We start from the raw sequence: 24,095 nt of genomic DNA on the forward strand, positions 1-24,095 counted from the left end.
GGATCATTCTAGAATTGTTTTCAGTATTCCGTCCTTCTAAATGATATTTTTCCGATGTTCTGAGGGTCCTGGTAGGGCAGGTTATGGGTTGCCTCTGGCAAGATGACCTCAACATCAAAGGATTGTGGGTGTCTGAGTGACCTACTCACAATTATAGTAATTCTACCAATATGTAACAGCCTGGATTATGCTGGTGTACAGAAATACCAAAGCCAATAGGCCAAATACAAATGAACATTTTTCTTTAATGTTCTGGTGCTTCCCCACCTCTGACCTAACTTGAAGCAAACCCAGTGTGCTTTATTCCTTTTATGGATGGTGCTGACTGAGATTCTGCTACAGTTGTAGTGTTTGCAAATTAGGAATGTGCTGTAATGTTCCACAGTAGTACTACAGCACCAAGATGTTCTTCAGCATCTTTAGAATTTTCTATTGTCGTGTCAGAGGATTGCTTCTGGGGGGGGGGGGGGTTAATGGTTAATAGTTTGCCAATGAAACCATTAAAATGCTTGAGTCCTTGAATGGTGTGTGTGTGTGTGTGTGTTTGTAATTATTGCATTGTGAGACCAGATTTCCACTCAATGTAATAATTTTTTCCCCCACAAGGATAACCTTAATTTTATGAAAACCTGTGAATGCAATCAAAAAACTAACTGCCAAAAATATTGTTTTTTTTGTGTGGTTACTTATGGTTAAGGTTAAGGCTCGGTAAGGTTAAGGTTGTCATTGTTGGGATTATGGTTTTCGCCATAGAAATGAATGGAGAATCCCCATAAAGATATGAGTACATGGAATATGTGTGTGTGTGTGTGTGCGCCTGTGTGTGTGTGTGTGTGTGTGTGTGTGTGTGCCATTGTATTAGCCAAGCCAGATGGTTTGTCTGAGTTCAGGGCCATGTGGCAGATATGATCACCATGAAACTGAGCTAATAAATGGTTGGTTTGACTCCACTCTAACCCATAGTTATAACCTTGGCTTTGATACCATGTGACTGTTTTCACATCTAGTCTTTGATTGGTTGGAACACCCATGTGAAAGCACATTACTTTGGACTGGGCCATATAGACATAAAAGTTTGATGTCTGACATTTGAACTTATAGCCTCAGACTGACATGTAACTGAGAAAGCTGGGAATTCCCTGTGGAGTCGCCCTTCGCAGCTAACGCCAAGGGTGTCTTTTACGCATTTGCAGAGTCGCCCTGCGCAGCTAACGCCAAGGGTGTCTTATACGCATTTGTAGAGTCGCCCTGCGCAGCTAACGCCAAGGGTGTCTTATACGCATTTGTAGAGTCGCCCTGCGCAGCTAACGCCAAGGGTGTCTTATACGCATTTGTAGAGTCGCCCTGCGCAGCTAACGCCAAGGGTGTCTTATACGCATTTGTAGAGTCGCCCTGCGCAACTAACGCCAAGGGTGTCTTATACGCATTTGTAGAGACGCTCTGCGCAGCTAACGCCAAGGGTGTCTTATACGCATTTGCAGAGTCGCCCTGCGCAGCTAACGCCAATGGTGTCTTATACGCATTTGTAGAGTCGCCCTGCGCAGCTAACGCCAAGGGTGTCTTATATGCATTTTCATCAGCGCCATTACTCATGTGAGCACACTGTTCCATGTTCGCAGGCTAAGATGTCTACGCACAGACTAACGCGCCCTCAGAAAGTCACAGGATGTCTGACATCTCTGTATCTTGCAGCTTGTAGCATGTGAAAACAATGTACTGAGAGTGTGGTTTGGGGTTTACCGAAAAAGGGAAATCGTCAGATGTGAGAGAAATTTCCTTTGTGCAGCTTTAGTTTGTGTATTTTTACTGCAATGGATATAACATGACACACTGTTAATGTCCGATATATTCGATATTATATTAAAAATGGCACTAAGTCATTGGTACATGGATTAGTCTGTGTCACGGTATTCGTTTGTTAGACTGCTTTTTACCGAACAGAATATGATACAACATATGGTCAGTGGCTGCTGTACGCTCCGCCTAATGTCAGTAATGTATGCGGATGTCGTCTGCTACCAGTGAATGGTAGTCCAGAGAAACAATATTGAACAGTAACCAATTCTACAATTATTGTGCAGTGACTCTTACTGTCTTTGTTGTGACAATGCAGTGGCCGCCAGTGGATTTTACTGTTTTGGTTCCTTAGCATGTCACCATGCCCTCTCAGCATTGTTAAACTCAGGCCGTTTTGATACTATTGAAGTTGCCGTCAGGTGTTACAACTAAAAACCTCTGAGATTTTATATAAAGGCTTAAATATTTCAGCAAAATGTTTTTTCAGACATCGCACGATGCTCCACAATCCTTGGGTAACCTGTGTTTTCCTTATTGTCCCTGGTATTTTAAGTGATTCTTATCCTTCGGATTAGTAGGTTTAGTCTATGATTGTGTGTGACTGGCTCTGCTCTCAGGCTTCTTCTGTGCTTTGAACCATGATCCATATGTACTTAGTACACAGATGCAGCGAAAATACCTGCAGAAACATTTCAGATGTGCTTTGTTTGCTTGTCAAACTTGACACTCCCTAATTTATGAAGTCAGTTCAAACTGTTGGTTGACATGTCTGAGTCCGTGTCTGTTGGTATGCAGAATCATTATTGGTTCTGTTAAAATATACCTCTTTGGCATGAGGCAACTATTTTTCTCAGACCTCTTCAGAAATATTTCTTCCCGAAGCTCCTGAAGGATGATGGGGAAACACGTTGCCCCTTATTCCTTTCCTTGCCACATCATCTTCGCTTACTGTCAGTCACACTTCTGTTTTGAGTGTGCTTGCGTCTCTGACTATAAAGGCTCAGAAGTTCAGACGGAAGACCATGTCTGTGACCTAACTTTTAGTATGAAAAGAACTTTTCATTTGCTATATATAGTTAAAATGGCTTTTTAGTGCAACATGCGTACGATGGTGAGAGTTCCTCCCGAGCTTCGTATTAATCACACACAAACATGGGAGCAGTAAGATCAGTATGTTTTAATATAGATAGATATCAGTGCAGAAATACAACTTTTTATTAGGTTAAGGTTCCCATACTGTAACAATATAATAATAATAACAGTAATAACAATAATTATAATGTTGAATTTAGCATATTAATATGAATATTTTATCAGCTAATGTAACTGTAAGGCATCAAAATAAACTTGATAAAAGCGAATAATGTGACAAGAGAAACCCTCATATTTAGTAGAATGTTGATATTGTCTTTAAGGTTGATGAAAACTGTGTATTTGGGAAAGGATGCCAGTGGTTGTGTGTGACTTTATCTGCTGGCCTTCAAGTAGCACGCGACATAGGGCTAAGGCTGCTGACACGCCTCCTTGACTTTCCGTTGCTTTAACTTCCCACATAAATATTCCCGGCAGGAAACTGAGGTTCAGCTCGGCCCTAAAACGTGGCTAAAAACTGTCATGCTGAAGTCCGTCTGAGGCATGGAGAACAGCAGGCTCGGAATTTCACATTTGACTGTGTGTCTTCCTTCCACATTTGAATTTGGTCTCTGTGTCCCTGAAAGTCGTCCTGGAAGAAGGTCTTTGAACGCAGACATAGAAACGCAGACAGGCTTCACTGAAACGCAGACAGGCTGCGTGTCGCGGGTGTGACATGCAGGTTCATCTGCAGAGTCCTACTGGGGAAACCTCGCATGACCATGAACTTCCATGAACTTCGATGAACAAAAACAAACGCATACATTCCTAAAACACATTTTACATGATAGGAATGAGACCGTTTACACACACATCTGACATCCTACTTGCTTTGGCTTTTGTAAAGACGATATTTTTTTAATTGACACATCAATTAACTGATGTGCTGGCATACGTAGCCTTGTCAAGTTGTGCCAGGGCTTGCTGGGGTCATTCAGTTTGTGGAAAACAGGCCTTGCGTGCGGGTCCAGGGCGGAGAGGGGCACTGAGGTCTGCATCAGTGGGCTGGCTGAGCAGGTGGTCTCTCACACGCCTCTCCCCGCATGCCATGGCTGCACGAGTGCCAGCTTCCCGAGAAGGACAACCATATTAGGTCATTTTTTTTTTAAGTGGCATTTAAGGTTCTGATCATCAGCCCTCGACAGCATCATCAACAAAAATCAAAAGCCAAGATAAGTGGTATGTTCTGTCCTGGTCTCATAGAAGGGCATCAGAAAGTGCTTGACACTGGGATGATCCATGCTAGGCTGACTTCCTAAAAAAATACCTATGAAATGAAATAAATCTACGCTATAGGGTGAACTTTCTAGTCCGGCGGTTATGTTTGATTCTGCGTGTGCTCTGCTGTTTTTGGCGGTACATGTGTTTTGGTCTAAAAGTCGAGGGATACAAAGGAATCCTGTGAACTTGAAGGCCATGTTACAACTGGAGCAACATTAAAGACAATCTCAACAATGAAAAAGCAAAATACAGTGTTAATGAAAGTGGATCCCAGAAACATTATAAAATTGTTTCTTTAAAAAAAAGCAAGTTGGTTATACCTATGAAGCACCATCACTTTTAATATTTTGAAAGTGATTTCTTTTAAATTTTTGCTTGTTTTCCTTTGTTAAACATTTAATTTGCTACATGTCAAGAGTGGAAAAACAATGATATTTTCTTAATTTTTTTTTTTTCAATTCCCATTTTTTTCCGTTTTTTTTTTCTTTCTAAAATTACTGGCCCTGCCAACAAGGTTAGCATCATTATGAAAAAAATTACACTTTAAAACACAAGACAAACAAGCACAATGGGAATAAAAATCCACTCCTTAAACAATAAAAGCAAACAAGAATCTGATATGCATCTACTGGGTAGATAAGACAAAGTACCAAGGCACATGAATACTAAACATCATAGACACTATCATAGAAACTTTAGAGATTCTTTAAATATATATATGCCAATATATATCTATATTTAAAGGTGGCTAGCACACATACAGGGGTCAGGCAACAGGGAGAGGGAGAGAGAGAGAGAGAGAGAGTGTGCTGAGACAATTCCAGCGTGAAGAAAGGTCTGGGGTCACATGACCTTTCACCCTTGACACCAGCTTTCCGTCAAAGGCAGCCAAAGCAGGAATACTGACGGTCAAGCCCATACTCAGTGTACCGGGTCTCCCGTCGTCCTCAGAGCACAACCCGGTGGCTAAAGGGATCAGGGCAGAGGGATTCGCACAGTTGCACGCATCACGATGCATTTTCAACTGGGAACACATTACATTAGGGTTAAGAGAGAGAGAGGGGCAGAGGAATGAAGGAATGAGAACACAGGTTCTTCCCTCAGAAAAGGAAGGAATAAAGCTTTTATTTCAAACAGCTAATGTGTGTTTACAATAGACAAAATGAGTATCATCTATAAATGATTCCTCCTTTAAGGAATAAAAATTAACTTCAGAGTGTATGTATATTTTTTGTGTGTTTGTGACAGCGGGGGTCAGAGAGAGCAGAAGGTGAGGAGAGAGGCGAGAGGCGGCCTTCAAAGTGATAAAGTCCAAGTGGCCGCATTTGGGATGGGAGGACGCGCTTTGATGAGAATGTATGAAGCAGGTGAGATTGCTTCTGGAAATATTCACCATCACGGCCATGCGAAAAATGAATATAACTTAGGATGATGAAGAGAACAAAATTATTGACCGGAAAGCTGCTGTTGATAGGATGCAGCTGAGCCAGGTAGCTGGCCGTGAGCCATAGGGTGGCTGACGTCATCCAGAGTGGGTGGGTGTGGTTGGGGTCGGGTAGGTCCACATCCTGCCCAGCAAGTCTAAGTAGCCTGGTCCAGTGCTCTCAGCAGATCGCTGCCCTGCAGCAGGTGCAGGTTCCCCTGCAGAGGAATGTTGACCTCGCAGTCGTAGCGTGTGAGCTCCGGCAGGGAGTATGTCTCAAAGGAGGGGCCCAGCAGCCTCGCCACGCCTGCGGTAGGAGAAGCGTCACGCAGTAAGCAAGAGCCCGGCAAGAGAGAGCGAGTAAAGACCAGAACGACTGAAGTTGTCAGACGCCTGCCAAGCATCTTGCACTAAGCAAATATCGTGACTGGTGGCAATCTGATAAACGCACAATGGAGGGAACATCCCGAGACACAAAGAACCACAAATGTCATAGCTACCGATTCCGAAACTGACGGTCATGGGTGAGAAACATCAGACTCAGCCGCTGTCAGCTCACCTTCCACTTTGGGAGTGGGCAGCATGCTGTATTCCCGGTAGTTGAAGCCATAGCACTGTGCAGGGAAAGGCTTGGTGGCCTCCCCGACACCCCCTCCGGAATACAGGCTCTTCCTGTGGCGCAGCATGGAGCTTAGATGCTGGTCTGTGCGTTGCTGTAGGCCTGCGTATTTATCTGAAAAGTGAGCAACTAGGTCACTGCACTGCATTTATGTGCCAGGATTGAAGATGACATCAGTGTCTTTGAGGTTTTTAAGAAATTCTACATAAATAAAATGCATTATTATTATAATTATTATTATAGGGGGGGTACTGGCTGGGGCATTGTAGGGGGGCATGACCGCAGTGCCAGGGTACAGCAGGTGGGGACAGCAATCCTATTATTATTATTATTATTATTCAATCCTGACTCTGACTCTAACCCTGACAAGCGATTACAGGTAGATGGATGGATGGACAGATGGATGGATGAAAATGAGTATGAGCACTTTTCACATCCCGCTTACTTTCACCATTACAGAACCAGCACATCTGAAGTGTCACATGAAAGAATATGCGCCTGGGGCCGGTACTAGGGGGGGGGGGGCACCTGTAAGCGCGCTGGTGCTGAGCGACTTCCTTTCCATGAACGCGCAGCTCTCGTTTTTCGCCCTCTTCCACATCATCTCTGGGCTCTTAGGCTGGGGAGCCTCATCCTGCATTAAGCACAACAGTAACACACATCAGGAGCGGCTGGTGTATGCGGCGGCGAGCGCCATCCTTCATCACGCCGCGGCCTCACTCACCGGCTCCATCTGCGGAAAGGCGCACGCATCTCCAAACTTCAGCTGTCTCTTGCGCTTGTAGCTGTTGGTAAGGGCAACCTGGGCCGGATTCATGTCTTTGTTGGTCTGGAAAAAGTTCTCTATGGACCTGTGGGAAGACACAGTCCTGAATTAGCCTTTGCTCATTGTTGAATATGAGGCCAAACTCACAAAGCTTCATAGCCTTCGTTACCTTTGCTTGAGGAGGGGCGGGTTGGCACAACTCGTCAGCGGCTCCATCATGCCCCTTTTGGTCTGCGCGTATGGTAACGGCGGATCAGGAGGCCACTGTAAGTTCTGACGCCCACCCATGGAAGAGAGGGGGGTACTGGCTGGGGCATTGTAGGGGGGCATGACCGCAGTGCCAGGGTACAGCAGGTGGGGACAGCGATCCATAGGGTCACTCCTGGGGCCCCTCTTATCGCCGGAGGGCCGTACGGACGGGCCGAAGAGGGCAGCCGGCGGGGTGCCCAGGGGCTGGAAAAAGCTGGCGATATTGCTGAAGCTGTGCTGGGAGCTGCTGGGGCCTGTGTCAGGCGACGGCTCCTCCTGGCAGATGGGCTTCAGCTGGAAGTCCTCCCCATCCATGGGAATGTAGGGGGCCAGGGTCTCCAGGTCCAAATCACTGAGGTCCGTCTGTGGTGGGGACAGGGGGGTGACGGTGGCACGAACGCCCGGCATGCCAGCTGATCATGAAATCCACACGCGGCTCTCCGCTTACGCAAAACCAACTTGTAAAGGAAAATCCGTAGTAGAAGTCTACGGAAATGCTAATAAATTAACATGTGTTCTTTAGTAATATTACTAGTACTGTATATTTCTGGCTTACAAGGTTTTTGTTATAAAGTGTCTTGAATGGTATAGGAATGTAAATCCGACTTGCGTAAAATTTGACTTACTTACTTAAGGGTTTGAGGAACACTATTTATGTCAGTCAAGAACTGCCTGTAAACTAGAACAGCCATAAAGACATCCACAGAGTATGTGAAGGCTGGCTGTTACTCCACATGTGTAAGCAGTACCAGCAACAGTGGAATGCCAGTTGATTGGCTTCTGATCTGAAGTTTACCACCTGAGCCCATTCTGAGTGAAGGGGACTGACAGGACTGGCCAGTTGTCATTGAGGGAGCGGCAGGTCGTGTCCCTCTCTTCAATGGACTGACCTGAGCGTCACACGAGCTCTTGGCCTCGGTGTGAAGAGCAAAAAGCTTCTCGGTGAACTCTACTTTCGGCTCGTTCTCCATGGAGTTGTAGTAGTCATCAGGGCTGCTGGGCTGCAGAGGCAAAGGAGACGAGATGCTCATTAAAGCCCTGAGGGACCGAGCGTGACATCCCCATGACGAACATGCAAAGCTGAATGTCCCTCCGTTCATTGGGGGGGGGGGACATGCACTGCTCCTCAACTCCATGTTGCTAAAGGACACTGATTTAAATCCCAGATAGGGCTCAGGTCTTACTCAGCCTTAATATCTGCAGAAATCGTACCAGTATTCAGGTTTGCAAACTGGATCTTCGGCAGCATGGCACCAATGAAGAATAACAGTCATAAGAGCAGAGGTATATAGTTCAGGTCCAGAAAGTAACAATCCAGACCAAGATTTTGTTTCAACCAACCAGTTGCGTACTCTGTGCTTGTGACTCTTTATACTCAAATGGTTGGTTGAAACAAAATCTTGGTCTGGATTTTTATTTTCTGGACCTGAACTGTCCATCACTGAATATAACAATCCTAATAATAATAAGAAAAATAAGGTGGACAAACCGTGGAGCAGCTGCTCAGGCTGGGGGTGACGCTGTCCGCTGGTGCTGGCTGGGGCACTGCGAATGGAGCCACCCTGCCGGACACCTCTGTAGCGGAGCTGGCCTTGGGAGCATCGCTGGTCCAGGGCTGGCTGGCAGGTGGCGCTATGGAGGACACCTCACTGTACAGCTGCGGCTCCTCGAACGCCGGCTCTCCTGTGAGGTCGACAAAGCACACGGAAAGGCAAACATAGCGGTGGTCAGCAGAAGGGCGTGAGACCAGGGAAGCCACAGTCGGCCGAAGAGCAGGGGAGCAGGGAACTCAAGCAGGAGCGAGCGAGGAACGGCAGCACCAGCTAAGCGTGTGGTGGAATGAGCGCAGACTGCCACCTATGGAGGAGGGAGGGGGGAGGGGAGAGGGGCAGTCTGCACTCATTCCACCCATGAAAGAGACATCAGCAGCTTAAGTCAAAGCATAACTGATGCCACCCTGTACTGCAGGAGTGACTACGGCACTGACTATAAAGGGACTGCTAAAAAGCAGCAGGTTTCGATTCTCCGAGGACTGGGATTGGGGTTGGGGTTGGGGATCCCTGTGCTTATGAATTAAAGCTGAGAGGCTGGAATTGAAGCCTTATAACGATGTCAGAATCCTACGAGAGGAGCCACCAGGATTTTGATGCCACCCTCTGGGAATTAGACTCTTTCACCTGCAATCTGCTCACCTTTCTAAGTGATAAGCTTATCTTACCCTGTGTGGTTTCCATATATCGAATTACACCAAGAACCATTATCGTTAATCTTTATTAATGTTGTTCTTTGTATCTGTGTGACATCACTGCAACTGGTTAGTCAAAAGGAACAGAACCTAAAAACAGATCTGGGCCTAAAATATTCCTGAAGGGGGTCTGAAAATACCTGGTGCTCTGAATCCAGCGTTTGTCCGAGTGCTTGTGTGCAGCACACAAGGACAGTGGGAAACAAGCAGCCCACAGCGGCTGAATGGAAATCTGAGCAGGGCTGAATGAAAGCTGGGACAAGGACCGATCTGTGAGTGTTTCAGCATGGAGTGGGTAGGGCGAGGGGGGTCAGAGGAACAAAAACAAGGAAGAAGAGGCTGGGCTCTGCTAACCGAAGTCCAGGGCTATGACGGCATCCCCCGGGGTGGGGGCCAGCTGTGCCAGGTCATCAGGCTCCTCCTTCAGCTTGGTGAAGAGCTCGCCGGCCCCGTCGTCTGCCTCCGCGTCACTGCCCGCGCTGAAAAAACTGTGCATGCCCAGCGTGGGCTTGAAGAGCGCCTCCGTCTGGTCCATGGAGAAGATCACCGACGACTCCTCGACGGCACTGCGCAATGACAGCACACATACTCACAACGGGCCCTTCCCACCCTCTTCAGCTTCCCAGTCCCTCGAGATACCCGACATACCTCAGGACGTAGTTGATGCACACGATGCACTGGGGTTGGGAGTTGCGGCTGTTGTAGATGACGGTGCCCTGAGTCTCCACCCACACGTAGCCGCCGTGCTTGGCCAGCATTCGGTAGTGCCCGCTGACAGACTGGCCCTTGGTGCACACTGCGGGAAGGAGAGAAAGGGCAGGAGGAAGTGTCACACTCCGGGTGGAGAGAGGATTAACAGGCCCAAAGATTAGACTTCTGCCTGGATGCATCCTCCCACTGCCTTGGCCCGGAAGCTGTGATGCAAAGGCCCAGGACTGGCGTGGGAACGGAGCAGGATGAGGCCTCCGAGTTCATTTCGGGCAGGATTAGATAGAATAAACACGGGCTGCTACTCCGCGCCACTCCCGCCGTCCAGTCACGTTCATGCCCGACCCCCCCATTTTTTCCTCACTGCCAGTGGGCTGATGAGGCCTGTCCGCAGCCATCGTACTCGTTAACCAGCCACCTGAAAGCTCTGACTGGGCATTTTTTAAGCTCATTTGCTGAGCGTGCCTCTACACGTCCTGCGTGGGAACCAAACAGCACATTCGGACCGTCTCCAGCACTCCGTCTCTTGTTGGGACAAGGCCTAGATTCATGCCAGTGGCCGTTGAGACTTGTGCAGTGGCCCCAGAGCGCTGGAAAGCAGGCCTGCTCGCACGCCTTATAAGTGCTTACATGCGTCCTTCCACATGTCCTTGTCAACCGTCTGTCATGTTGCCCCATCAAATCCATTTTCCAGTAAAATGGTAACTATGGCGACGCCGGTGTGTTCTCGTGTGTCTTGTGTTGTGTCCCCGAAACAAATAAAGCAGAGAAATCTCTTAATTAATCGTACATGTTGTCCAGGAGAGAAGCCATCTTCCTTAAAAGGCTCATTAGCAGCTAATGTGAAGGCCGTCTGGACGGGGACACCTGGCCTGCTCACCAACACACCCTCACTGGGAAATGTGGCCTATTATCCGCTCTCTCACAGGTCACAGATAATGGGATTCAAGACATCTTAATGCAAGCTGAGGTTCTGTGTAATAGCAGCAATCTAATAAGGATTCTTTAAATTGTATTCATAAATCATACATGCGTCTGGAATTTAATTTGCCGGACAGTGCCCTGTGGGTACGACGCATGTTACGGACGCCCTACTGCTTTGCGGGTCTGCCGAGTAGCTGCAGCGATATTACATATCTCTGCTGCAGCCCGACGCGAATCTTCCATCATGATGAATTTGCAGACCGGGAGACACGCAGAGATTTTAAATGCGGAGAATGCCCGAGGTGTCCTCACCCGGGTGGAGAATGTTCCGGAGAGCAGTTTTGGCACTTCAGCAGGGTCCTCTTTTGTTTTTTAATTAAAGCAAGAGACAAAGGGAGATTCATCGGCGTTATGAAATAAATCCAAACAAGGTCAGCGGCTGAGAACAGCCCAGGCACGAGCACGCCGTATCGGGGCTCGTACGGCCTTGTCCTCTGCCCCCGCACTGTAACAATAAACCTTGGGAAGACTGTCGGAGCACCTCAAAGACTAATCGGATCATGCACCTTCTCCGTTTGTTCCCTTCTCCTCTGTCCATTCAGTCTGCTTTCACTCCAAGTGCTATGCTGGCTCGCCAAGCTAACAAATGAGCGCTAATTAGGTTTCTTGTGTGTGAGTAATTAACAGCCCTGCAAGGGAACAGTGAGTCCTTGAGTTTTATTTTTCCTTTTTTTGCCGCCCAATCTTGCCGGCCATGTGATCAGCACAATGGTGGGTGAACAGAGGTCTCTCTAAACCTGAGCCTGAGCGGCATAGGGATACGTAAATCAGGCCTGGGGGGGGGCTTTAAAAAAGCCAGCATCCCTCAAGCCACAAGTGCCACACACTTCCCTGCTATGTTGTTCTGCTTACTGGGATTAATGGGAAAGCACAAGGGTCCTGGGATATGCCCGTTTTAACCCCCTTTTCCAGCCAGTATGACGGGGGGTGTGAGGATTTGTTAGGGATTAGCTACATGCTGTCAGACTAATGTGTGTGTCTCTGCCTCATGGAAAAATATCCTGAGAATGTTGCAGGTAATGTGTGTTGGTGTCGCAGACACGTGGAGGCGTACCGGAGGGGTAGAGAGGAGTAGGATGGGCCAGTTAGAGGAGAGAGAAGAGGACAGAAACCAGGTGACCCGCAGGGACAATACTCACAGTTTTGGTGGCTCTTAGCCACGTTGTCAGAGTCCAGGGCGTGGTAGAAATCATAAATGGAGCGACCCAGCAGGTCCTCGGGACAGTAGCCCATCAGCTCGTTCACCCTGTGGCACACAGATGCAGCCGTCACACCACACAGCCACGACAGCACGACCATGACAGCTGACATATCTGCAGGGACCTAAGAGCGTGGCACTGCACCCTGCTGGGCAGACTCTGCCCCTCCAAAGGAATGTTCGAACCCGTGACGCTGGCAGGCCGCAGAGGTATCATGTAATTATCCGAAGCGGGATCTGCTTCATCCTGGTTGGGATCGTGTTTTTGCCTTTGAGGTATTTGCTGATGATTTTAGTAAATAGTAAAGAATAATTCTTTTTGGCCTACTGCCAGAGTAACTCTCAGTGGATTCATATATCATTCCTTGTAATCTACCCTGTGACTGTGGGCAACTCGGCAAGTAAGCAGAGTCAACAAGAATAAGATCTCCCTGCAGGTCTCTGTTAATGACACGCTGACACTCATTTACATAACTGTAATGACGTGCTTTGCTGAAAAGGTGTCCTCCTCCTGGTGACGATCTAAACCCCCCCCCCATCCCCCCCCGCCCCCCGCAGACCCCCGGCAGTCTTACATAACCCCTAACAGCTGCTGCTTTGCCGTGGCTGTACAGTTCCCCCCTGACCTGCCTGGGGTTAAAAGACCATCTATTCTGAAACCATTTTCCTAATCGTTTCCTCTGAGTTACAACAACGGCGGCAGCAGCAGCCACTGTGGAATTCAGATAAGCTCTGAGTCACTACCTCAAGTGGGGTGGGGGGGGGGCAGGCTTTTCAATTTATTACCACCACTGTTTAAATCACTGCTGGCATTGCAGGTCCATGGCATTTCACACGCGGAACTCCGTAGCTGCATCACCAGCTTTTTAGGACGCGGGAATACCGCTCTTTGTTGGGAGTGAGAGACGCCGATTCATCGTTCCCCGAAAGGCTGCCGTTCACGGCTCATTTTGACGGGATGAGGATGCACTTAGCATGCAGGAGTGTGCATCTGTGGATTGGTGTTCTGCAGCTGGTTGGCTCTCACTGACCAATCTCAGAGTTGTGTCTCAGGATGGGGGGGGCAGGGCGTGGCAGGACAACAGAGTGACCTATTCTCGTTCCAATTATAAACACTCATCTCTATGGGTTACATCCCAAGGCAGCACTCATTTGCTCGGCTGCCTTACCTCTGTCCATCATGGCAAAGACAGAGAGAGAGAAGGAGTGAGCCAGAAGGACGGACAAGGGATGAGGGAAGTGAACTACAGGAATTGTGAGGTGGTACCTCTGAGCAGGAAGCAGGAGACCACGGCAATTCTGCATGGTATAATGCAACCAACAGAGGTATTGGCTGGGTGAACAAAACAGGCTAAATATGCAAACCGCCTGTAATCAGCACTGCAATGACCATTAAGTTAATAATAAGAAAAATGTTTGCTGTCCTGGTCAAAGGTGTATGGCGGGAACATTTATTCAAGCTGAAATCCAAGCGTTCGTGGCCGGTGGCCAAACCACTGCCTGAATTTTAAAGCACACCTGTAGCTCATCCACTCGATTAATTAGCCTGGTATAAAAGCACCTGGTTTTCAATTACCTCCTTGTGAAGTATTGAGTGTCTCCCCGTATTTAGTGATTGCTTCATGATATACTTTCTGTGTATAACTTCCACCTTCTTTCTGTTTTGTTTTTTTTTTTTGCTCTCCGTCTGGTGATTAGGATTTGCTTGTTTGGCCTGTGCTCCCCGTATTGACTTTCTGCTAGTGTACGGATTTTGATCACGCTTCGGATTTGTCTGGCTTCGTTTACTTCTGTCCGGCTATCGACCCTTCACCTTTCCGCGTACCACAATTCTGGAAATAGACCTGGTGCGCCCACATTTTCATCCTATCGTGTCATTACCTAAAGCAAGATGGTGCGGAAAAACACGACAGGTTTGCCGTAGACCTCTACGTGTCACGATATGCCCCCACCTAGGATCGCACAGCCCATTCTCAAGAGTCTTCAGCCAGGCAAGTGTATAATTGGTGAACTCTGCTCTCTCCTTGCAGCCCAAGGTTACCGGGCTCTGATGGAGAAGTGATGTCACAGGGGACAATATCAGCCTGAGCTTTGTCCATTTGGAAACTTTTGCTTTACTGTTTTGAAAAACAACTTACCTGCCAACCTCCCAACAAGCCATCACCTTTAGGGATAATTATCTTTTCCTTTGGAGGTAATTGCTTGGCCGAGGTTCTGGTGAAAACCAACCCTCTGCTGTTACCATAGGCATGCCTGCTTGTCTTTACAGGTGTCCGTGAGTATCTGAGGGGATCACCTGTCATCACAGTAGGTGAACTTCATATCCATGCTGTGCCGGCTCAGGAACGTCTTGCTGTCGAGGGGCATGTCGATGTTGGAGGGGTGGGGGATGGGCTCGCACATCATGACGACGCACGCCATCGGGGGCTCCTTGAAGCCACACAGCACATGAGGCGGGCAGCTGCTGTAAACCTTGAGGTGGCCGGTGCAGTGCAGGACCTGGGCGGACAGGTTGGGGAGACACAACCACAGGCTAGGACCACACCCTTGGGGAACTGGAAGACACGCCGCCCCAAAACAGCATGCAGGCTGCACGATATGTTTCATAAGTGGAGCTACTTTCATGGGTTCGCTTTTTCTCTGAGATGTCACGTGACTTCGGGGCGGAGCTCACCTTCCAGCTGGCGGACTTGAGATTGACGGTGCGTCCGCGATTTGTCACGGTGCACTTCATCCTCATGAAGAAATCTCGTTCTGTGTTCACATCCTTGCTCCTCTTCCCAAAGCTTGTACCTTTTGAGGAAAGACAGTAACCCTTTCAGACATTTAGAAGGCATGGAGGGGGAAGGCCTTCTGCCTGCCTGCCTTTCCAGCTCACACACTTAGGACTTTGGCCTTGTTGCCGGAACATTCTCCGGCCGCACACATGTGTTGCGGTAACTGAGTCCAAAAGTCAGCGGCAAGGCAGTGACAGAGAGGGCAGCAGCTACATTTCAAGGCCAGAGTTCAGTGTGAACCACGTCACTGAGAGCAGATAGCGCTTCTGCGCTGGGACTGTGGGCGGGGCCTCACAAGAAGGTGGGGGGGGGGAGGCGTCAGCACCAGCACGTCCACCACGGACGACAGGCACACTATGCTGCCCCTCCAAGGGATGAAACCGCCCCAAAGCGGGCTGGAGTCAGCATCCAATACCACAAAACTACATTTTCCCTAAATAAAGGCACCCAGACGACTAAATGGCTCTGAGAGAGTCAGAGAGGCCTCCTCAGTTTCATGACGCTGATTGTACATCCCTCTAATTATACAAACAAGGCGGTAAATTATGTAAATGTGATGTAATCTTGTTAATTATGCATCACAGGCTGTTTAAATATTGATTTTCCAAATCACCAGCATACAGATTATGAGTAAGCTAGTCTTTCTATTCTTTAGTTTGATTAATTAAAAGACTAATGGAAATATATTTTTCCTTTGAGCATTGGGTTTAAATGTGAGCAGTGTAGACTTCTTTTCAGTATGAAGTCCTGTTTCTGTTATACACATGAAATATAGCTGAAAATGAAGTTGTCTTTTCCCCGCTGTGCTCTCCTGGCGGGTTGGCATGACTAACATCGCCCTGAGCTCTTCTCTCAGTGTCTATGTACCTGCTTTGAGGCTGAGGTTCTCCCGTATCTCCTCGTGGTCACAGGGGTGGGTGAAGTCGAAGATGCTGTGTCCCATGAGTTCCACCTGTAAATTACAACAGCTCTGTGATATAAGCAATAGGTCTGTTTAATTGCTAGAATTACCATACCTGGCAAATGTGAAGCTGACAAAGTAGCACGTTAGAGTACGTGGCAAACATAAATGAATGATGAATGGGCTCTAAGTTGTGAATCGTGTTTTGGTTTATTTGTGAATCAAGCTGGTCATCGGCTGCCGATCTTCTGAATGGGAATGTCAGAGCGCTGCTGGTGTGGCCGTCGAAGGCTTTCCAGCAGCGCCGGCCATCTATCATAGGAGGCTAAACATGCATGCAGTGTGTCTCTGCATTTATCAGGGTAAGCAAGTCAGCTAAGCTCAGGGACGGTGGGAGGGGACAGTGAGGTCATGTGACCAATATCAGTGCCGAAGTGTGTCTTGCAATTTATCACACTAGCTGTGCGCATCTGTCATTGCCCGTGTAGCCCAGTCAGATTCAAGGTGATGCAAGTAATATATCTGTCACCAACCTGAGTCAAACCCATGAACTTGTTGATGTTTTCAGACAAGAAGATCATATCTCCATCTGATGTTACCACAGTAATGAAGCCCTCCAGAGATTTCTGGTAGAGATTATCCATCTGTGTGTCTTCCTCTGTTCCGCTGTTGGCACAGCCTATGGCCCATAACCATAAAGACATATCAAGTTAGTGTCTATAACTGTGATCACCTGCTCATGATTTTGCATATTTTAATATATATTGAGACAGGAACAATATTTTGATGGTATGTTTGTGTGCATTTGTGTGTATGTGTGTGTGTGTGTATGTGATGTGTTGATGTGTGTCCAGCTTGTTTTGTTCCTTGATGCCCTGGCACGCACCCAACATAAACCAGAAGGATTTCATCCTGCAAGTCAGAACACTCCCAAAATCCCAAACCTTCCCTTAGTTCCTTCCCCAGTACACACACACACACACACACACACACACATACAGTATATATATTTGTATTCATATCTTTGGGGTCTGTCCTTTTATTTCTATGGGCAAAACCCTAATCCCAAAAATGACAGCCTTAACCCCTACCAAGCCGTAACCTTAACCATAAGTAACCAAACAAAACACAAGGTTTTTGGCATTTTCAGTTTTTTGATTTCAGTCACTGATTTTTTTTTAGAAAATTGAGTTACTCCTTGTGGGGACTGAAAAAATAGTCCCTACAACATAATATATACATAACCCACACACAAACACACACAGGTTTGTAATTATATCTTTGTGGGGACTCTCCATTCACTTCTATGGGGAAAACACTAATCACAACATGACGACCTTAAACTGAAAAATGGTCTCCACAACGTCAAAAAAAAAACAGGTTTGTATTACATTATGGGGGACATTTGGTCACTTTTAATAATCTACTCAGTGGACTATTGTTGTGCCTTCAAACACACTGAAACACAAACACAATAGCACTGGATACAGAAGTTGTCGTCTTTCAGAGATGTGCTGTCTTCAGTTTCACCACGAAATGCTTCCCGACAGCTTTAACAAGGTACAGTGAAAGGCTCAATGTTCAAAACTCAGTATAAATAATGCTGCTTATTTTTCATCACTCAATGAAACACAGTGGACCATAAGGCAACTTTGGTAACAAAGCAACATGACGACATTAATTGGGGAAAAAAAACCCACATCAGCTCTGAAGGGAGGCAGAAAGGACACTTAGAAGTCCTACAAGGGGAAGAAAAGTAGCAAACAGCACCATGCTGGGAGATAGGAAGCGTCTGACTGTCCCTGTGTTTCCCTCCGATAAGAGCTCTAGGCCAGGAGAGTCCTGGGGCTGAAGTTTCACTCAGCCCTTTGACGGTGATCCCGCCCTCCCATGACAAACAATCAAATACCCCACAAATGAGCATTGTTGTTTCAAATGCCGCTCTAACAAGGCTTGTAAATTTTTGTCTTGAAACGGTTCGTTTTTTCTGCTTATATTTATTTATACACGTTTAAAGTGTATGGGGTAAGTGGCCTCCAGTTCATATGCTGCTGTGGTGTAATTGGTGTGCTTCTTGGTGCCATGGATGAACCAGACTGAATGCAGATGTCCGAATGCACATGCTTCACACGGCTCTCGATACACAGAAAGGACGCTGAGCCAGTTCACTTTGCTTATGATTAGATTCCCTTTTTCATCCAGCTTCATTAAAAAACAATCCCTAGTTCCACTTGTTTTGTTTCGTGGAACAACAATAGTTTCCAATATCTCTGGCACGGAAATCATTTTCTGGATGGGCCGACATTTATACACGAGCCGATCTAAGACGGGGCAGAGACATGGTGAGCTAAGATTCTGAACCTGGTGACAAAAATAGTCGCCCGTAAACAATCTGATCCAAGGACTACCGCAGGAAGCCCCTCACGGACCATTTCCTGCGGTGAGTGTCCACTTCCCGTCGGATGACCTAGGGGCCGAGGGTCCATGGCTGGGTATCCATAGATTTCAGACAGTTGGGAAATCAGAGAGCCCCGAGCCCCGAGCCCTGTAGCAAGCGGCGCCACTTATAAACAAGCCACTGTTTATACTTCAAATGGGAGACATCCGCCGTTTTTTAGGCAGCTGGGATGAATAGCCTGGGACCTAGTGGGAGAAGCCAGGGCAGGCTCACAGGAAGTACAGAGCTGCGAAGGGACCAACTTGTGTTGACCACTCGGCCTCACAGAGGCTTGACGTAAACAGTTAAGGGATCGTTTGCGATGCTCACAGATCTTGAGCTTCCTTGCTTTGTTGGTATGTTCTGGCCTCCGTCATGCAGTTTAAGGACAAGTAACTCACAAAGTACCAGTTCAGGAATTGCTGTTCTACCTCTGCATAAGCTGAATTACTCCTGTGAAATATTCAGCTGTGTAAACAATACTAATATAGTACATGGTACTCTTAGAGGAATTAGGGTGGCTAAGGCATTAGGTCAGTGACGGAAACACAGTCAACCTGCCGGGGGACACAGCGGCGCGAGATGTGTGCACATTCCGGGTCAGAGTCGTATTCCTGTGGGCCAGCGTGTCCTGATCTTGGCTAGTATGTAAAACCTCAGTACAGGTGTTTTCCTGTGGGTGGGGTGGGGTGGGGGGGGGGCGGGGGAGGCTGCGGCGCCAGGAGTGGCCGATGTTTTGGCTGGGCAGAGGCCGGCGGGGCCCGTCGCACGGCAGTCGCCAGCATTGGGCCCCAGTCTTCCCCTGTACTCTTCTTTCCTTCTGCAACAACAGAGCTACAGGGATGCAGATAAGACCGGTCGATAACATCTGTCGTGCCATCTTAGCTAAAGATACACTTCCTACTCCTCGTCATCTCTCTCTCTCCCTCTCTCGCTTTCTTTCTCTGTCTTTCTCATCCTTTGACATTTTTGTCTTCCCTCGAAACTCTTTCTTGCCATATTATTTTTCAATGGTTGAGCCACATAGTCCATTAGCTCCAAGACCTACAGCAATGTGTCTGTGTTCGTTCTTTGCTTTTAATTCTTTTCTCTCATCTTATGTTGGTTCCAGATTGGACCAGGCTTTAATTCTGGAACAATGAGAGAATGATTTGTCTCCCACAGATTCAAATCTCATCATGTACCGCAGCCAGTGTGTGTGTGTGTCTGTGTGCGTGTGAATTAGATTTATATTACTTTGTGGCGACCGAATGTCCTTCACAATGTTATAAAAACCTGTTTTGTTGATGTTGTGGGGACCATTTTTCGGGTCCTCACAAAGATCCGTGACTGCAATCAAAAAAGCAAAAAAGTCTTGTATTTTGTTTGGTTACTTATGGTTAAGGTTAGGGCAGGGTAAGGGTTAGGGTTGTCAGGTTATGAATAGAGTTTTTCCCCATAGAAATGAATGGAGAATCCCCATAAAGATATAATTACAAATCTGTGTGTGTGCGTGCGTGTGTGTTTGTGTGTGCGTGCGTGTGTGTGTAGCTAATACCACTGTCCTCCTTCTACATCTGTGTCTGCCAGGCGGTATAGACAGTCCCAAAAACCCTCACGACCCCCCCAATATCCCCCGGCTATGCTGCTGCCTCGTAATTCATTTCTATGACTTAATCCTTTCGGACTTCAATGCAAATTCATTAAGCAAACGGAACAGAGGGTTGGGTGGCCCTTCCTGCCACGGCTTCTTAGTTTTTACGATGCCAGGTGTTGGCAGGTGGTGGGGAGGGGTCAATATTCCCTAATCTGATTATAGGGGGAGAACAATATATGTGAAGCTAATTCATTATTATTTCTCATTCCAGACTGTGAGATTAATGTGATATGCCGTTACTATTCATGGAGCAGCATGGGGTGTAAAATACCCTGGTCACAGTTTTAAAAGCTCACACACAAACAAACGTTTCAGCACAGTTCACAGCTCTCGCTCGACTGGGGAAGCTTTTTTTCATTACATAAAACAAAATTGTGAGATGACAAAAGATGAAACAAATTCGCAGCACATAGGAAATAAGATGTTAGTCATACTCAGATAGCTGCCTTACCAAAGTGAGTTCATATATTTAAATGCTGCCTGTTCTCTTTGAGATAGATTTGCTGTAACTGTCATTTGCTTTCACTATGCACAGCTGACCCAGGAACATTCTGCTTAGGCTCTACTCGTGCTCATTTTCTGCACTGTGCACTCGACACTCTACAATCCAGCCTTACTTTGGCAAGTCATTAAGAAACAAGCAGTTTCAAAATTGTGTCTCAAGGTCCAGTGCACCATATCTTTGGTTCATTCTGCCCTGCAGAGATAACCTTGACTCTGCAGGACTTTTCTGGAATATCTCCACTGCGCTGTCCTTCTCTGTTCCCAGATGCAGCCTCCCCCAGAGACCCAGCATTTCTAACTCCCCGAAACAGTGCCCAGCCCCCTCCCCATAACCCGCACAGGCTAAGTTTGGGTCGGTCAAGAAAGTGTTGGAAACGTGGCCCCCGAACATGAGGCGGCAATCCAAGAGCGTGGTAGAGCTTTCATGAAGGTTTGCCTGTCTTGGGTGAAGTTGTCCTCCTCAGCCAGATATCTCTCATTCCAGAAATGAATCACTCTCATTCCAGCTCATGTCAGCAAGCACTTCCTACTACAGTTTATAGACATATAACAGCCATGTGTAGAGCAATCATTTCCTACTTGTGCAATTTTGCGTAATGGCATGAGACAGGGTCGCCAATTTTTGGTCAGCTGGCTGGAGTGAGATCTTCAATTCAAGGCGAGTCTGCACACACACGCACACGTATTTACATATATGTCGCAGTTTTATGACCTTGTAAATAGTCTGTAGAGTTTGCAGATTTTAGGTTTATAATGGTATGATATAGGTTTGCCGTAAGATTTGCGATTTTGTTGCGTGAGCATGAGAGCCTGAAAGCATGAGCGTCACGGCAGGTGTGTGAGGGTTGGCAGCTCTGACGTCATCGCAAGATGTTACATATCACCTTGGAGGAGCACTGAGGCCGTTCACCCATACCTGGGGTGAGGGTGGGGGGTGCGGGCGGCAGGGCACTCTGACCTGAGGAGATGAGCTTGCGCATGCGCAGGAAGCTGATGGCCAGCCGCATGATGGAGGCCTTGTCCAGGTGTGAGCTGATGCTGTGTGCCAGGGGCAGCTGGTGCGCTAGCTCATAGAACACCTCCGTCTCCTTGCTGCGACGGCAGCGGGCCGCGTCACGTGACTTCTCTTTCCTCCTTTCGGAGCTGTTCCTTACCAAAAGGAAGAGGTCACAGGTCAGCATCGGGGTGCCCGCATGCACACTCGGGCTGCCGCCTTCCCGTGTCCTCTTAGTGGTTAATTAGAAACACCTGACTCCATTTCATAACAAAGCCTCTTAAGTTATTCTTCCATGTATGACTGTAAAAGCATAACCAGCAACACCCTCTCCTATCTTGCATGTAGCGTGTATGTCGGACAGATTTAGGCTGTGCTATCAAGGAGATCGAAGGCTGTTTGTTTTTCCGTCATCACAAGAATAATCAAACCCAGTTTTTTCAATATTTCCAGTTCTACGGCGTATAGTGGGCCTGAACTGGATTCCTTTTTTGACAAAAACAATGGCGAGCAGACAAATATTTGCAGTTTATATGCTTCAAAATGTTTATTAGTGCTTTTATTATGTGCATCTTAAAATAATTTGTTCAATAAGACAGGCCAGTTTTCTGGCAGTCATTATGCAGAAAAAAAACTAATCCACAGATTATTGTTCTGATTTATCTGCAATTTTCCGAGTCTGGTTTTGTTTAAAAACACGGTATTTGTCTGTAAGGAGCTCAGCAACACCTGGCTGCCAATATTTGATAAAATTTCAATCTCAAAATCAATTTTATTTTTATTTCATTTGTCAAAAGGTGGTAATTGCTATATGCTTGTATAACTTAAAAGGCTTTTTTAAATTGATTTCTTTTATCATTACAGTACACGCGTCTGGATAATGTCTTTCATTTTTCCAAGTTTCACATATTCTCTGTTTTCTGGTTTTCTTAAAGATTTGGTTTCAGTTTTTTGCTTTCTGGTGTTTTTTGCTGGTTCCTTTTCTGTCTGGTGGTCCTCTCTAGCCTTCCTCTGTCTCTTTAAAACACCTCTCTTCTGAGCAAGCCTTGTGTAGATCTGGCCATCTGGGGCTATCAATGAATAAGTCTCTCTTCTCCTATCTCTCTATCTGCCTCAGCTTTGCGTCTCACATGCATGGAAAGAAGATGAGCGCGGGTGAAATACAAACACACACACGGTTTGATATTTACATCTACCACATAGACCCACATCACCAACAAAGGTTTGCTTGATAAAGGGGTATGTTCCTCACGTCTGTCCACCAATTAAGCTGCCAATGAACAGGTGAAATTGTCCCAATTGGTTCAGCCTTTACTGTTCCATAGTACTGTGTAAGAAATTATGGGGATGGAATCTCACCCCTTTATCAGTCAGAGGACCTCAGTGTCATCAACTGGCTGCCTGACTTGAGACTTAACATATAAGAATATATAAAATCCAGAGACTGTCACTTTCACAAATAAAGAGGGGGTATAATATACTTCAGTAATGGGTGATGATCAAACTCTCAGGAGACAGCAAGGGAAACAACAGCCAAAAGAGCAGCTCTTTCCCACACACACACACACACACCCGCTCATTCACTTCTATGGGAAAAATGCTAATGCTAACTTTAACCACCACCCTGCCCTAACCATAACCATAAGTAACCAAACAAAATACAAGAGTTTTTGCATTTTTAGTTTTTTTTACAGTAGTCACCGAGTTTTATAAAATAGTGTTTTCCCTTATGGGGACCAGGAAACCGGTCCCCATAAGGGAAAAAAAAAACGGATATTTATCATGTTATGGGGACATTGTGTCCCCATAAGGATAGGTATACCCACTCGCACGCACACACACACACACACACACACACACACACGTGTACCTGGTGTGGTAAACACATTACTTGGAGCTGCTCTTTCGAAGGCTTTAGACAAACAGAAAGACAAACAGGGTATCTGGCAGTTACATGATTGGATTACAGTCTTTCACCCGACAAGGTCAGGCTCCGTTACTGCCACCCCACAGCTGCAAAATGACACCAATCAGCCAATGACCGTCCTCTGGCGCAAGGCAGGTCAATAAAGGCCAAACTCCGCCTCCCTGACACACTCCTACGAGGGGCATCTACCAATCATAATCCTGGGCTGCTGCCAATCAAAAACAGGGCAGTCGTGGTCAAGCCAGAGGCTCCGTTCCCCTGGCTGTTGCCTAACTGTGTGATGTATAAGAAAGCCCAATCACAGTTGCATAACTCTCTGATTAAAATACTATAACTTATGCATATTACTTCCATGCATGCTGTGTTGACCTTTCCATGGTAGCCATGGCAATCAAGATGAATACTGTGTTTCATCATTAGCTGTTCATGATCTGAGGAAAATTCTTGACTAATGAAAAATCTCTGGTTGCCTGTTATAGGAAATAATTCATATATAATTCATAAATGAGTCTTTTGAATTGGGACAATTTGCCAGAAAACACGTGACAACTTTAGCTGCGTATTTTCGGTAAGACACC

The 24,095-nt window shown here is 46.8% G+C and overlaps 1 protein-coding gene and 1 long non-coding RNA gene across 3 annotated transcripts in view; one reads left to right on the forward strand and one right to left on the reverse strand.

Annotated features, from left to right (window-relative positions):
• Positions 1–24,095, forward strand: part of LOC111839954 (uncharacterized) — a 47,818-nt gene that overhangs the window by 13,068 nt on the left and 10,655 nt on the right. The gene's annotated exons all lie outside the window — the stretch shown is intronic.
• epas1b (endothelial PAS domain protein 1b) overlaps positions 2,960–24,095 on the reverse strand; it is a 35,140-nt gene continuing 14,004 nt past the window's right edge. The window contains exons 2-16 of one of the 2 annotated variants that reach the window (XM_023804300.2): positions 21,555–21,739; positions 16,553–16,698; positions 15,986–16,070; positions 15,016–15,134; positions 14,638–14,840; positions 12,283–12,389; positions 10,100–10,247; positions 9,806–10,017; positions 8,696–8,889; positions 8,097–8,207; positions 7,127–7,569; positions 6,916–7,042; positions 6,720–6,825; positions 6,132–6,305; positions 2,960–5,879 (exon numbers count right to left, since the gene is read on the reverse strand). In XM_023804300.2, coding sequence (XP_023660068.2) covers positions 5,731–5,879; positions 6,132–6,305; positions 6,720–6,825; positions 6,916–7,042; positions 7,127–7,569; positions 8,097–8,207; positions 8,696–8,889; positions 9,806–10,017; positions 10,100–10,247; positions 12,283–12,389; positions 14,638–14,840; positions 15,016–15,134; positions 15,986–16,070; positions 16,553–16,698; positions 21,555–21,739 — 2,509 coding nt within the window. In that variant the 3' untranslated portion in view covers positions 2,960–5,730. Of the gene's footprint in view, positions 5,880–6,131; positions 6,306–6,719; positions 6,826–6,915; positions 7,043–7,126; positions 7,570–8,096; positions 8,208–8,695; positions 8,890–9,805; positions 10,018–10,099; positions 10,248–12,282; positions 12,390–14,637; positions 14,841–15,015; positions 15,135–15,985; positions 16,071–16,552; positions 16,699–21,554; positions 21,746–24,095 lie in introns of both variants that reach the window. The other variant, XM_023804299.2, reaches the window with a different exon arrangement.

Source organism: Paramormyrops kingsleyae, chromosome 3 (assembly GCF_048594095.1).
Source record: "Paramormyrops kingsleyae isolate MSU_618 chromosome 3, PKINGS_0.4, whole genome shotgun sequence".
Taxonomy (NCBI): Eukaryota; Metazoa; Chordata; class Actinopteri; order Osteoglossiformes; family Mormyridae; genus Paramormyrops; species Paramormyrops kingsleyae.